Consider the following 16,821-nt stretch of genomic DNA (forward strand, 5'->3'; position numbering starts at 1 on the left):
GGCTGGGGATCCATTGAAAAACAAGCTCCGAGCCAAAAGCCATTGCATTGGATACATTTATCTTGGTCTCTTCAACAAGAAAGTAATCAGTAGGTGTATGAGACAGCTGCCCACTCGGGAGTGAGCAAATATAACTGCCTTGCTAAAGTTAGTATCAGGTACAAGAAGATTTAAAATTGCCTTTCCCGTGGCAAAAATCTCTGCGTCGAAGTTAGAGGCATTCAGATCAACAGAATAGGATTCCGCAAAATATCCTTCACAGTACAACCGGCACCAGTATTTTCCTTACATGCAGTGTCATCAGTAGAAATGTGGATCCACTCACAGCTAGGGTTATTTGTAGCTATAACTTCTAAAAAAAAAAATTTAAGAGCATCAGGAACTGCCTCGTATATTTTTTCAGCCATACCAATTTCAAGATTACAAGTAGGAGCCCTAATAGTAGGAGGAGAGAGGCTAAACTGGTTAGGGTGGAGTAAGGTAGGCGTGATTAGGTATTGCAATTTCGGACCAAAATTTCAATACCTGCATTTTTTGTAGGAGAATGTTTAAATGTCTTAACAATTTTTCAAACTTGATTTAATTATAATGAACTTGATGAGTTAATATTTCATCCTCATTAGCAATATCTTCAACAATTACAGGGTGATTATAATTAAAGTTGCGATATCAAAACGCTGCTCTAACTTTAAAACTACCAGTCAGAATGACTGGATATTTTACCAATGGAATCTGAACCATCGTGAAACAATTGAATTTTGTTTAGTGAAGGAAAAATACCATATTTGCCGCCGCATAAGACGCACTTTTTGTCTTTGAAAATAGATCTGAACAATGGAATTCGTCTTTATACGTCAATACTCAGTTTTCGATTACATTTATTTCTCAAAATTTCCTCTATTCGGAGTTGCACAATCTTTTGTCTTGTTTTTTGCAGAGTATGGGAACATTAGTTACATAAAGTTCATTGAACCCGCATGCGCACATATCGACAATCACAGCTGAAAACTTTCCAGTTTTTGTGAACGACTTTTAAGCGTGTGAAATTTCTACTGTTCAGTTATCTTTAATTTTTTGCCAAGTTATAGCTAAAAAACCATTGTCAGCATTGCTATAACATAACATGCAAGGTACGTGTGATTGCGTATGGTAACAAGACTATAGATAGGCATTTCGGGCCACCCCGACTGATAAAATGATAAGGACTGTCAACTGGGATGCTGTGAAACTAAAGATAGTGTTTAAATCATTTAAGAAATGTGGTATTAGTAATGCACTGGAGGGTACAGGGGACAATTTGTTGTATGAGGACTCTGATGCTGATTTAGAAGGTTTCTATTGACTTTCCAGTTAGCTCTTGAGATGAGTATCTGAATTTTGAGATGAGTATCTGAATTTTGAAAAAAATTAAAAGATGGTCTTTCCCAGATAGATTGGATATTTGCAGAAATTATCAATTTGTATTACTTTATATTTAAAATACTGTAAATTCATTATAATGATCAGTGATAACGTTTTATCCTTCAAAAATGTGTATTAAAAAGGGGTGCGTCATATATGCCAGCAAATACGGTAGTTAAAAAAATGTGCCGATAGATGGCATTGTCAGGGTTTTACATGGCTGTTGTAGAGATATGGATATTTCAAGACTTGTCATGCACACCACAGATATAGCTGTGATAAAAATGCAGAACGTTAACGGAACACGTAATGCTTTGCTTAAATGCTTTATTGTGACTGACAATGAAGGATCGCGCTCTGCTCGTGAAACTTTTCTATCAGAACGGTGACTCTGCATTAACAGCTATCAGGAAGTTTTGGACATTAAAGGGCATAAAATTCGCCCCCAAAACCGCTTATGGCCTGCGAAAACTGATGGATAAATTCAAAGAGACAGATTTATTTAACATGAAACGAGGTAGAGGACGAAACCCAGTTGCGATAGTGGAAGATGTGGCTACAAAGTTCCAAGAATAGACGAACAGTGATACAGGAATCAGCAGTGCATGGGGAACTGGACGAATGTTGGATATGCCTGTCAGCACGGTGCGTAATGTCCTGTGGAACATCTTGCGCTGTTATCCGTGCAAGCTAACTCATGTGCAGAACTTTCTACTTGCTTACCTGGAAACATGTGAATCGTTTGCACAGTGATTTCTTGCCCGGATGGAAGTGGAGAGTGGATGGCCAGGGAATATTCTGTGGTCTGGCGGAGCCCATTCCGTTTTGCAAGGTTCTGTAAATACTCAAAATTGCAGGATATCGGTGATCAAGAATCCGTTCCCGCTACAGCGAGTACCTCTTCAGTCTAAAAAGGTCACTGTGGTGCGGAATAATGGCAACATTTGTCATAGGTCCGTTCTTCTTCGAGATCACATCTGCAGGGCTCATTAACTGCTTAACCATGTCCTTCTGGCAATTTAGCAGCATCAGTGGTTTGCTCAAGATGCAAGATGGTGCTCCTCTGGACATTGCTACTTCTATGAAGGAACTGCTGACCACTCATAAAATCATAACCTGCCATTTTCCAACAGTTTTACCGCCACGTTCGCCCAACTAAACCCATGTGATTTTTGGCTTTGGGGGATACCTGAAAAGTATTGTTTGCAGTCGGTAGATTGGGAATCTGGCCGACTTGAAGGCAACCATCACTTACCACATTCATAGCATCAGCACAGATACCCTCCGGAACTGTACTGGAACATGTAGTTTTGCACTTCCAACTAGTAGCGGAACAAGGTGGATGCCATATCGAACAACTTATGCGCGTTTGTTTTCATGAAGCTCTTCCTTTTTCTCTTGTCATTATCATTGTACACACGTATTCTTTAAACTATTCGCTGTAAACATGTCTTTTTGCCTGTCTTAAACCCTTGGAGTCTATTATTTTCTTTTGGCTAACAACATTCGTGTGGTTAATGATTAGGTCTTACCCCTGCTAGCATAGTCTGTAGCCACATTTTGGAACTATTTTTTCCCTTCGCCAAACAAAATTTCATTGCCTCTCGATTGTTCTGGCAAAATATCAAGTCATTCTGACCTGTAGTTTTAAAGTTAGTGTTCTGAAATCGCAACTTTAATTATAATCACCCTGTACCTTGTCATTATCTTCATTGTCACTCTCTTCAATGTCGGAATCGGAAGTTCCTATATCTACAGTATGTGGGTTCTTCTGTTGTTTATTATTTTTGGTATAATACATCTACTACTCCTAATTGGAGAGAGTGTGCGTATACGTGTGAGAGAAATAGTGAGAGTGGGTGTGAGGAGCGTTTGAGAGAGTATACTCTCTCTAGCACTCTCACTCTCGCGACCCACACTATCTCTCTCGCAATCATACTTCTTTTTCACACACTCTCTCTCTCGAGTGCGAGAGGGAGTGTGTGAGTGCGCGAGAGTTCGTGAGTGGCAGAGAGAAATTGTGTGTGTGAGAGTGAGAGTGTGTGAGTGCGACAGTGTGTGCGAGTGCTAGAGATTGAGTGGTGAGAGTATGAGTGCAAGAGACAGAGTGAGTAGGTGTGAGGAGGGTTTGAGAGAGAGAGAGTACACTCTCTCTAGCACAATCACACACACTCTCTTGCTCTCACACTTTCTCTCACACTCGCACTCTCTCACACTCGATCGAGTGCGAGAGAGATTGTGAGTGTGAGCGAGTGCTACAGCAAGAGTGAGTGAGAGTATGACTGCAAGAGAGAGAAAGTGAGTGATTGTGAGGAGCGTTTGAGAGAGTATACTCTCTCTCGCACTCTCGCAATCACACCTTTCTTTCACACTGCGAGAGAGAGAGTGTGCGGGTATGTGCGAGAGGGAGAGTGAGTGGATGTGAGGAGCGTTTGAGAAAGTATACTCTCTCACGATCAAACACTTTCTCTCACACTCTAGTGCGAGAGTGAGTGGGTGTGAGGAGCGTTTCATAGAAAGAGTATAATCTCTCTCTCACACTCACACACTCACACACTCTCGAGTGCGAGAGAGTGTGAGACTGCAAAAGAAGAGAGTGTGCGTGTACGTGCGAGAGAAAGTATGTGCGTGCGAGAGACAAAGTGAGTGGATGTGAGGAACGTTTGACAGAGTGCGTGCACGAGTGCGAGAATGCCTGTGAATCAGAGTGCATTTGAAAGAGTAAGTACGCTCTCTCACACTCGCAGGCACTCTCTCTGTCGCACTCATGTACTCTCGCATGTACATGCACACACTCTTTCGCAGTCTCACACTCTCTCTCTCGCACTCAAGTGTGATTGAGAGAGAGAGAGTGTACTCTTTCTCTTAAACGCTCCTCACACCCACTCACTCCCTCGAGAGAGAGGGGAGAGTGTATGAGTGCAAGAGAAAGTGTGCGAGTGTCTGTGAATGCGACAGAGTGAGTGGGTGTCAGGAGTGTACTTACTCTCTGACTCACAGGCATTCTCTCGCACTCATTTGCGCACACTCTGTCTCTCACTTTCTCACTCACTCTCCCTCTCTCTCGAGGGCAAGAGGGAGAGTGTGCGCATATGTGAGTGCGACAGAGAGTGAGTGGTGTGAGGAGTTTGTGTGTGCACAAGTGCAAGAGAGAATGCCTGTGAGTGTGAGAGAGAGCGTACTTACTCTTTCAAACGCACTCTCGCTCACATACTTTCTCTCGCACGTACACGCACACTTTCTCTTTTGCAGTCTCACACTCGAGAGTGTGTAATTGATAGAAAGTGTATGTGAGAGAGCAAGTGCGTGTGTGAGAATGCTAGAGAAAGTATACTCTCTCGCACCCGAGAGAGTGTGGAGAAAGTGTGTGAGTGCGAGAGAGAGTATACTCTCTCAAATGCTCCTCACACTCACTCACTCACTTTCTCTCTCTTGCACTCATACTCTCACTCACGTGCACTCTCTCTTCCGTAGTTTCACGCACTCTGTCGCACTCGAGAGAGGGGGAGTGAAAGAGAGGTGTGTGAGCGAGAGAGAGTATCTCACATGTTCTTCACACCCACTCACTCTCTTGCACTCATACTCTCACTCACTCTCTGTTGCTCTCACACTTGCACACACTCACTCCCTCTCGCACTCGAGAGAGAGAGAGAGTGAGTGCGAGAGAAAGTGTGAGAGCGAGAGTGATTGTGCTAGAGAGAGTACTCTCTCTCAAACCTTCCTCACACCCACTCACTGTCTCTTACACTCAACTCTCACTCGCACTCGAGTGTGTGTGAGTGCTAGAGAGAGTGCACTCTGTCTCGCACACTCACACTCCCTCTTGCAGTCGAGAGAGGGAGTGTGAAAGACTGTGTGTCACGAGAAAGAGTATATTCTCTCAAACGTTCCTCACACTCACTCTCTCTCTTCCACTCATCCTCTCACTCGCTCTTTCTCTATCACTCTCGCACTCGTGCACACACACACACTTTCTCGCACCCACTCACTCTCGCTCTTGCTCACACTCCCACTTTCTCTAGCTCTTGCTCACACTCCCACTTTCTCTAGCTCTCGCTCACACTCTCTCACAGTCGAGAGAGTGTGTGACTGTGAGAGAGTGTGTGATTGCACTTTCTCTCTCAAACACTCCTCACACCCACACACACTCTCACTCAGTCACATACTTTCTGGCACGTACACAGTCTCTCTTGCACACTCGCACTCTTGCACTCACAAACTCTCTTGCTCTCACAATCACACACTAACTCTTTGACTCACAGGCATTCTCTCTCGCTCTCGCACTCTCATACTCTCTCTTTGACTCGCATACTCGCACTCACACTCACACACACACACTCCCTCCCTCCCTTTCTCTCTCTTATTTCGTAAGATAACCCCTGTGTATCTAGTACTATGGTACTCAAATTTTTACACACCTTTGATCACCGACGCTTTCCACACACGTTGCTCTTCCGTTCCCTAAAGTGTCACAGAGATAGGGTTGACATTGTCAAATACTTTTCCCCGAATACCGGGTTAGCAAGAAAATACATAGCAAGCGAGCAAATTCCAAAGACGTCTCACCCCAGTTCTGCATTGCCAGCCAAGCCAAACATTACCTTAAATTATCACCCAGCTCAGTCAGTAAACCGACTATGCGACCCACATTTCTTCATAAGTGCTTCGGGTGCCCAAGAAAGAACCATTGCTCTGTGTATGTTGATCTAGCTGCGAGTATTCCCTGAGCAACAGAACACGGAAAATGGACTCTGGAATACTCTGGAAACTGGTATGAGGAAGTAATCAGTCTTAAAAACGACGACACACTCAGAATAAGGCGTCATGCTCATGAAGCAATGGATCCTGCATGCCAGGCCATGGCGACTTAATCATGGTTTGGGCTGTTTTCTCTTTGGCACTATTTCGGTGTTTTGCTACTTGTATCAATCTCCCTCCGTATGCTTCGGTACGTGGAGTTGCTGGCCAATCTTCTCTATCCATTTATATAACCTATTAAGTGTTTCTTTAACCATGCCTGTATCAACAAGTTAATGCAAATGTACCTCAACTACTAGATGTTCAACAGTTGCCCCTGTAGGGCTATATAACATATGCCTGTTAACCTCTGTTAAACTTCAGGCGTTCCCATCCTCCGTCACCTGTCTTTCATACGGAAATTCAGTATTCCAGCAAGATAATTGCACCTCTCACAGGTCCCAGTTGCCTACTGCATGCTGACATCACCATGCCTCTGACTTCTGCGTCATGAATTAGTTACCTAGAAACCCTAAATGACTTAATCCTATTGAGAAACTTTAGGGGAAAGATGTAAAATTCCAGAAAATTATTGAATCAATGCCTGGTAGTGTTGCGGCCAGATGAGGCCAAACGTCTTACGGACTAGCTATCCAAAATACAGTTAACACTTTTTGTAAGTAAAATTCTTTTCTTTTCCAGCTCATCCTGTAGAAGCAGCAGTGGAGCCCCCTATATCAGAGAAATTCCAAGTGGTTTAAGAAACTGCTAAAAAATGAAGAAGAAAAATGCCGCTTTTAAAATACAGAATATTTCTAATTAAAGCAACCAAAAAATATAAAAATTAGGCTTAGCATGTTTCATAAAGTGCCTTATATTTACTCCTGCATCCCATTACAGTGGCAAACTGAAAATCAGATACTTTCCTCAACCATCTCTGCTTTGTGGCAAATTTTGATACTTTGGAAAACATATCGATATTACTTTCTCTCGTATTGAAGGACAAGCTGAGACTTCAAAGAGGAATCTGCCATTATTTTCATGCAACTGTGGTATCAGCCAGCTTTTTGTTCGCATCTACGGCATTTTCGTGGCATTCAAATAAATCTTGGCATACCACATAAATAAATGTCTGCTCAATTCGCAAAGCTGTATGTGAAACAAATCTGACACATTAAAAAACTGAAATGTTTCACGTCATGTAATTATAAATAACCTTGTATTTAAATACATTAATACTAAAACTATTTAAAATTATGACAATTTTTATACTACATCATTAAAAAAGATATCAGTTTTGCAATTGAATTGAATCTTTCCTTTTAAATAGCATGTGCGTAATTACTATAAATGCAATATAAATTAATGTTTATTAAAGAAAAAGAACAAAATGGAAAGCCTTAACCTAATTTTAAAATTGATATTTGCTAAAAAATCTTAGCAGTATTTTAACACACGTAAGGCAATTTAAAATTTCACGATCACCGTTTTGACTACATATTATCATACACCTGGTCACGTGTGCATCGAAGATCGAATTTCGAGTTTTTAGATTTACCTTTTGCAAAGTTAATACTTTGCACTAACTTTCATTAACAAACTTGGCGATTTCAAAGCAATAGATGGCCACTCTGCAAGACTTATGATATTTGTCTTTCAAATTTCATCAAAACCAGCAATTTCAAAGAAATATGTTCACGCTCCAATTTGTTTCCATTCGGCGAAGCATAAAATACTTTTTTTTTCTCCAGTCTTCACAGTATATAACCTGCCTCTTACTGATAACCAAATTAAGCAATTTAAAATCAACTAGTTCTTTCAACAAGTTCTTTGTGTCTTTTATTATTAATTGCTAGTTGGACATGTCAAATCAATCTAGGACTCATTATAATTGTATATTTTTTTCCTAACAACTATTTTAAACACTTGGTTTAAAAAAATACGTAAGTGAGAAATATATATATTCTTTAACTTATTTTTTGCGTGTTTTTTCCTAATTTCTTTTGGTGAATATTTTTCCATTCTCTGTCCTTGTATTCAGTTATTCACTTCTAACAAAATGGCTGTTATATGTATACTCTTCAATATTTATGGTGTTGAATAATAATAAAGTATATAGCAAACATAAAATTACAGTATTTTAAATAAAATTGTGAAAAATTACAAAAATGTATAAATGAGTAAAATAAAGCATTTGTACTTGCGTTTTATTATTATTATTATTATTATTTCAATTTTTTTATTTTATTTTTTTATTTAGAATGAAATTTACAGGTGCACTTTTACAACGCATTTCAAAACGACGTCGCATGACCCAACATCTTACGCATTTTGCGACGAGAATGTAGTATGACAAAGCGAAACCGATATTTCTGCTTAAAAGAAAAATGTAAGCAAAGACCTGAAATCCAAGTCTTTGCGACGGTCAGAGAATCGTGGAATTTCGCATATATCTAGGTAGCTTAAAAAGGATGGATTTCGTTGTGCCGAATAAAACAAAAATTTATCTTTTAAACGCCAGATAAAATAATAACGGTTTAAATGAGGTCTTTTTGTTGATGTGTTTGTACTCATAATCTACTTAAATTGATATTTTTATATTTTTTTAACTTTCTACTAATATTTTCTACATCGCCGTAATAGCAATTCTGAAACTACAGAAGATTTTCTTATTCCTATAAATACTAAGTTATGATTTCAGATCTGAAGAATAAATTGTGCAAATTTCGCTTCAAAATTTAGTACATTACATTATTTTATATAATGCATTATACGATTGTACCTCAAAACTTTAAACGGTTTTTATTTTATAGGTTCACCAACGAAGGGCGCCACAGATAAAACTTTGTTATATTCATTGCTGCAAATGCACAGCACATCAGCACGAGCAGAACTACCATAATAATTGCATTTTTCTACAACTAGGACTAAAAAATTCTCCACTTTAAAATCATAAAGTGGATCTCCTTCCCCACTACGACATACCCCGTAGGGTAACTACTTTAGGAGTCAAAGTCTGTTAGACTAAATACTCCTCCTACCGCAATTCATGCCGTGCAAATACGCATTTAACTCATGAAATGTAAAGATTCAACACATTTGTAACCATAAGGGTCACTTATAATTTAGTTATGAATAAATCAAAAGTAAATTTTAATTTAGTACCATGTATTTTCACACGCGAAAAGCACCCGGAAATAATATTCTAAAATATTCAATGTAGCTGCAAATAATGGTGAAAAATATTTAAAATAAAAGCAATAGCAATCAAAATTCTGAAAGAATTACGATTTTATCGGTCGCCCAAGAGGATTAAAGTTTTTATGCTGTCGCTAAGCTCGCAGTCTAAGAGTCTGTTACATTCCCTCTTACCAACCCCCCTTTTATTCCTTTGTCTATTTAGCTCTATTATAAACCACCATTAACACTTATACCACATAAAGTATGTGTCATCTTTTCAAGGTATATGTGAATCGTTTGAAACAGAGTCAACCATTTAAAATAACTGTCTACTTTTTGTAAAAAAGCCTTTTAACCAATGAAATTAATTTTAAAGGTAACCTTCCCGTAGCCAAATACATATTCTCACTCACATTATTCGACAGAAACAAATATTCTTTAATATTACATGTTTGGAATATTCACAACATAAATTATTCTTGTAAAATTAATAAAATGTATTTTAATCTTCCTGCGATATTAATTATAAAGACAAAAACTTTGTTATGACCCCGAATATTAAAATTAACCAATATAATACGTTTTCATAAAATATCAATCTTTAACATACTGAAAATTTAAAAATAACAAATATTTTCTTACGATAAAATATGAATTATTTTATTTCTTCAGTACACGTTTTCAGACGATTCTTTTTTCATACCTCGTGTTAATTATTTTTTCTCAAACGTTACAAGTATAAAAAATTATCTTTTTTTAATTCATGAAATAAATTTAAATAACAATTATAAGCACAAATTTGTGATCTGGTTCCTTTGAATTCTGATCTTTAAAAAGTAGACATGCTGATATTTTCCACCAAGGTAACAAACATCCTTAAAGAAGAATTTACAACAAAGAAAAAATAAATAAGTAAAAGCATTTATTTATTGTCCGATATTTTACTTTCGTAGAAGAACAACTTGTGTAAAAGCTCATGCTGCTAATTCAAATGAAACTTACTGAAAACTCATCGTAGGTAATTAATAAATTACATTTTCTTAATTTTTAAGCAGCGAGTAAAATTAATTCCTACAATTAATTACTTAAAAACTTAAATCTGAAACCGAGATGCATTTCAATAAATTTTATTGGTTTATTCTTACCTCACCTCTGAAATAGTCAATATACTCATGAGCTAAGTAATTCTGCGATTTGTAAATTAGTGAATTATTTTTTAATGTCAAAAGAAACGTCAGTGTCAAGTATAAAATCAGGTAAAAATTCCAAATTTAAGTTAGCTTTGATTTTATAGTAAACTCGATCCAAGCAAAAGGGTCTTTTATTTTCGGTACGAAAAAAAAAAAGATCCACAGTACAATGAAAACTACCTTCCTTTGAAAAAATATAAATAAATAAATGAAAACTAAAAAGTCTGAAATTATATTCGACAGAATATTAAGGCTCGCCCAAAACGGTTTGCTAAGGTTTTCAGGTTCGCAGTCTGCCTGTCTGCTGTTGCACTCCCTCCTACTAACCCCCCTTTTTTATCTTTTTAGCTCTGTGATTAAGCATTATTTTCTTCGCACTTACGCTTTATACAATTCAATCAGAAAATTACAAAACTTTCAAAAGCAGCACACCAGTATACGTTTAAGAATTCCTGATGCAGGGTTGTTGGAACACACTTTTCTGCTCTCGTACATTCCTGTGAAAATGGGGCTGAGCAGTTGCAAAATGTGCTATGAACAGGGTTCGTAGCGGTCCTTACAAGTGCTTATAAGTCCTTATATTTGAAAATAAAATATAAAGGCCCTTATAGGTGCTTACTTTTTCTTTAAAGCCCTTATTTTTTTTTTGTTTTTAGTGCTTATTTTTTGCTTTTAGTGCTTTTTTTTTTAATCCTTTGTTTTTAATGAACACGCATGTTCTCCCTGTACCAAAGCCAAAACTAAATAAACAACTTTTCTTCCTTATATGCAACGTCAGGTGGTGAATCATACTCCCGAAAATTGCTTCCCCCCCATCCTCTGCCTTGGAGGTACGAAAGAGAGGAGGGGCTAACCCGCGCTAAAAGTGAAGCACTGCTTTGAAGCTTGGGTCACCAGATGGGGTGTTCTTTGTTTACATTCAGAAGCTCGCTTGACAAGATTCTGATAGTATTTCGACACACGACAGTTCCATAGAAATCGAAAAAGGGACACTTTCGCATGAAAGAAACATTCATAGTGTGATGGATAATAGCAATCTGTATAGTTTAGTGACATTTACGCAAAAACCACGTCTTGGTTATTTTTCGATAACTAACAAGAGCGATTTTGATTATGAATTTGTTTTATAAAAGTCTAAGCTGTTGCACTACAAAAATATAGATTTTAAGAAAAATGTTATGCTTAAAAGAATGAAAAATACCTTACGGTACATTTAAACCGTCGGGGTTCAAACATCACTTTCTTATCAGTGAATAAAAACAAACAGTGATGTGTAAGTATTCAAAGTGATACAGTAACGGAACATAAATCGAAAATAAAGTGTACTTAGTGTATTTCTTAATTAAAAAAAAGATTTATATTTTATACAATGCCGAAACATAAAAGAGCAGGCGGACTTGCCAGTTCTGAAGCAAAAAGCCAAAAACATAAAGAACAGCGAAGAGCGCGAATCACGTTTACGTTCCCAACGAAGGCGAATGAGCACCGTGAGAAGCACAGAAACCGAAGAAGAACGAAATGAATGAACTGAAGAATCAAGAATTGCTACACAACCTTATAGTAAAAGACTACGAACGCAAGCCAGCCATGAAAAATACGAGAAGCGCGGACAAGGTCAAGTAAACAGTACAACCTAACAAATGAAGCATTCCAGACGACCAGCCTCATTGAACTCAACAGCGATTTCTGTTACGTAGCCACTACTGGAAAAGAACTCATCGACCCAATTTATCCAAACATTGTTCGCAACTATACCAATGCGGAGTGACTATTTCAAACGGAAATTTTGGCAACTAATAATAATATTATTGACAATATTAACTTTAATATTCAAAAGAAAATTCCGGTAAAGAGAGAATATGTAAATCGATTGACAGGATGGTAAACGTTGAAGAAAGTGTTAACTTCCCTACACAATCTTTAAACTCTTTGCCATTGCACTGCCTCCGACTGAAAACTGGTCTCCGAAGATACTGCTCAGAAATCTCAACTCACCCAAACTATGTAATGGAACATGGATGGTCGCCAAACAGCTATCGAATAATATCATCGAAGCCGAACTTATGACTGGAAAGGATACATAGTATTTATGCCCACAATACCACTGATATCTGAGCTGCCATTCTAATTTAAAACTGCAATTTCCAATCAAATTAGCCAATAATGTTTTAATTAACAAAGCACAAGGACAAACTTTAAAACTTTGCGGCATTAACTTCAAAGCCATTTCACTTTAAAACACTCAAAAGACTCCTTTTTGTCACGGTCAGCTATACGTAGCTAGCTCTCGAATAGGTTTAGTTTGGTTTGGTTTGGTTTTATTAGATTATGGCAAAGCATTCGAGGGCTATCTGCCTTAAGGGAGGGATGCCTTCGTCGAGGACTTTCTAAGGGAAACTGGCTCGTATACACGTTACACATGGGGAAAACCACGAAAACGCCTATGTAGCCAGCCCGTTCGCGAGATTCGAACCTCGGACCGAAGTACCAGTGTTCAGCGACGTTACCGCTCGGCCGCTGGTGGGCCGCTCTCGAATAGGAAAGTCGAAACATTTTTACGTGTATATCTCGGAAAACAAAATGATAAATGTTGTTTATAACAAACACAAAAAAGTAAAAGTATTGTAAGTAGATAAGTATTGCAAGTATTATAAGTAGATCGAATATGTTTCAATAAAAAAAAAATTACCTCTTATTAGTCCAAAGGGACAATTTGCCCTGAAGGACTATCAATTTCGTTTTAGCATTTTGCGTTGAAAACTTTAAAATGCTGTATCACTTTTTCAAATCGTTGCCACCCTATATTATCACCCTGTCTTATTTTTAAAGAAATTAAATAATGAAGAATCTGCATAAATGTATGTATGTTTCTCGCATTCTGATAAAACAACGGTATCATTAAAATTTGAATAACGTAATCTTCTATAAATATAGGCACGTGGAAGCCCTAATTTGAATTTGAAATTTTGTTTTATTATCGATTTCATATTTTGTAACACTTCAAGGAATTTTTGATTAAAAAACTAAACGATTTCAAAGCGAGCAATGGCAACACTGTGAGGGGAAAAAAAAAAATTTTATCTCCAGCGCGCGAGACTGTGTATTGGAAATTCTAAAGATATGCTCTAAAATGAAATAAATTAATTTGCTATTGAACTAAGTTTTATAGTTTGAGTACGTAGAACATATTTTATACATAAAGGTAACACACAAAGCGTTTAAAAAAAACGCCCCTGTGGATGTAATTTAAAATCTGAAACCTTTTTATCTGTTTATTTTACTTTTTTTATTTTAAAGTTTATCCTTTTATTCCAACTACCACACAACCTCGTACGAACTCTCTGAGCGGAGCCGTTATCCTAGATTTAAATAAAAATAAATAAATTGCTGCGTTGATTGCCTTCAAATTGCTTATATTACTAATCAATAACAGGCAGATTCAATTTTAAAGGGACGGTGGACTTAAAAATGAGTTTTTTAAGTTTTTGTGTTTTCAACAAGAAATTTGACACATATACATATATTTTATAAACTGATGTTACAATATGATCAAAATTTCAATTTATTTTAAATAAAAAATTTTTAAAACAAATTATTATTTTAATTAAAGATTTAAAATGTTCCTTGCACGCTAATTTTCAATACTTTTTCCTAATTTTTCCTTTTAGTTAGTTATAAAGACTTGACACAAATTTTTGTGTATCGGTTATTGAATATTATGAATCAAAAATTTTTAAAACGGATTTTTGTGAATTTAAACCTAGTTTTCGGAAAAATATCTGCATTTGATTTGGTAGCATTGTGTTGCTAGTATCTCAACTAGAATAGTTATCTCCACGCGTTGGTATGTTGACATGCCTGAAACAAAATACGTGAATGGCATCTTATGCTTTACTGAATGGTAACACACTGGCGTGTTGCCATTCAGTAAACATAAGGTATTTAACTTTCAAATTTAATATTTCCGTTACTGAATAAAAAACCAAGATATTTTAAAACCAGTTTTTAAGAATATGTTTTTCTACTTTTAAATCTTATTGATTTAAACAGAAATGCAAGTTAATCATTAAATATCTAATTAAAAGTATTAAATATTTTCCTGAAATTACGCTAGCTGAATTCACAAAAATTACTCCATTTTTTCCCTTTTTTACATCCATTTAAATTAAATCAAGAATTTTCTGTATTCAAAATGGTCCCACCAGTGGCCCAACAGTAAAGTTGCTGAACACAGGTAGTTCGGTCTGTGGTTTTAATCCCGACAAACAGGTTGTGTGCATGAGCATTGCCGTGGCTTTCTCCATGTGTAACGTAGGAGCCAGTTTCCCTTAGTCCTCCCGCCTCCCCTTAGGAAGATAGACCTCGTGTTATTTGCCTTAACTGAATAAATGCAAACCATATTCCATTTGTATTATTACGTTAACAAACTTTCGAGGACCAATGGAAGTCATAGTATGGAAAAGATAAACGTAAGAAGAATTACATTTAATTAGTTTGACTTTATTTTAGGAAATTCTTCACTATCATCAGAGGCAAGGTTTTTGTTTCCATTATGGTATAATCAGGAATGTTATAATAGTTAAAAATATGTTTGGTTTTTAAGAACGCTAAATACAAGGAATTCGACCCTGGTGAACTCATGGAGGTAGGAAGTAAGACTTACCTCCACGGTTGAACTCCAGGGGAACGGACCTGCCTTCCGGGTTGAACGAACCAGGTTTGGCTAAAACTAAAAAAGACTTCCACGGAGACATCCCTTAGCAAATATTCTTCGTGCGCTTTGCTAGACAAAAATAACCCTGCCTAAGGGCGAATTTCAGAGAAAGGATTGGCTGTTTGGCGATTTTCCCATATGTAATACGACAACGAGCGAGTTTCTCATTGACAATTCTCCTCAAAGGCATCCCTTCTGTTATCAGCTTCAACATAACCAACCCGTACTTTGTCTTTATCTATCGAACAACAAACGATTATTTTTTATTTATGCCAAATGAGCGCTAATTTTAATGTACTATTTTTGCTGTAGGTTAGGTTATTTTAATATGTTAAAGCATATGATGGTTATTTGCCTAAGTTGAGGGATGCCTTCGTGGAAGACTTTCTAAGGGAACATGACTCATATTCACGTTACACATGCGGAAAACAACTGTTTCTGTGAAAATGAAGAAGTTAAAGAACGCATGTACAGTTGAAAAGAAATTTTCGTTTCTCTCAAATTTTTTCCCTTAAAAAGAAAAAAGGTACTTTCATCAAACCTCAATTTAATTTTAACTATTTCATTTTCCTTTTAATTCTAAGTTAATTTTTAAACAAGAATTCTTTAGGCATAGTATTCATAAATCATCTTCCTACTCTCAATATAAAAAGAATTTTTACTCACACTGTAGCAGTAAGTGTAGTAGTAATTTAGCAACTGTAATAACAACTTTGCAGTAGTAACCTAATGCTAAATTTATTTGTTTTGAAAACTTAAAAATTTTTTCTCGGCTCCGATTCCAGGCAAACGGACTGGCTGTGTGGGAGTTTTCGTGGTTTCGTTCGTGTGTAACAAGCATACGAGCCAGTTCCCTTAGAAAGTCCTCGACGAACCTTCCCTTAGGCAGATAGCCCTCGCGTACTTTGTCATAATTAAACATACCAAAACTTTCTTTTGTTACTTTTACACCGTAGGAAAATGTATATATAACGACGTACATGTTTAATGACGCAATAAAGTACTTTATCGAAAAATAAACTTTTTCAGCGCATTACATTGATGGAGAAGCATACGCGTGTCAATAACATAGTAATGTGTCCTTATTCTTTGCAAATGACCTTCGCCTACGTTATACACTCACCTCGGAATAAAAAGAAAAATCCATTTAAAATAAAAAATAATCCATTTAATTTTTCGAAGTTGATCTGGCTACTTCTCTTGAGGGGTAGCATAACAGCTATATCTTCAGCTTGTAAAATACAAGCTGATAATATTTTACATGCTGCTTGTATTTTACAAGCATCAGCTTGTAAAATACAAGCTGATGTAAAGCTACAGTTTATACGTCAGAGCAGAAATTTATTACGTTGAGTTTTAGTAATTAAATTACTTTTCTTTCAATAAATTAGCCAAGAAAATTTGCTACATAAACCGCAGGAGTTTTCTGTAAAACTTTTCTTTTTCTTTTTTTTTTTTTTCTCTTAAAAATAGGGAACAAACTTTTTTAATGTAAAAATTTTCAATATTTATTTATTTCTCTTTTGAAATTCAAATGATATCTGATTTAACAACTTGGCACAAAAGCAAATAGTTTTTAGAAGCGCTTTAAGAAGTTCA

At 36.7% G+C, this 16,821-nt stretch overlaps 1 protein-coding gene across 3 annotated transcripts in view; it reads left to right on the forward strand.

The window, feature by feature from the left end:
• The window catches only part of LOC146996629 (uncharacterized), a 42,723-nt gene extending 32,847 nt beyond the window's left edge, over positions 1-9,876 (forward strand). For 2 of the 3 annotated variants that reach the window (XM_085821329.1, XM_085821327.1), the window contains exon 6: positions 8,952-9,876. In XM_085821329.1, coding sequence (XP_085677455.1) covers positions 8,952-9,040 — 89 coding nt within the window. In that variant the 3' untranslated portion in view covers positions 9,041-9,876. Of the gene's footprint in view, positions 1-6,840; positions 8,349-8,951 lie in introns of those variants that run through there. The other variant, XM_085821328.1, reaches the window with a different exon arrangement.
• Positions 9,877-16,821: the final 6,945 nt, after the last annotated feature.

This window comes from Stegodyphus dumicola, chromosome 7 (genome assembly GCF_044657685.1).
Source record: "Stegodyphus dumicola isolate Sdum_Otavi_A_Nest chromosome 7, ASM4465768v1".
Lineage (NCBI taxonomy): Eukaryota > Metazoa > Arthropoda > Arachnida > Araneae > Eresidae > Stegodyphus > Stegodyphus dumicola.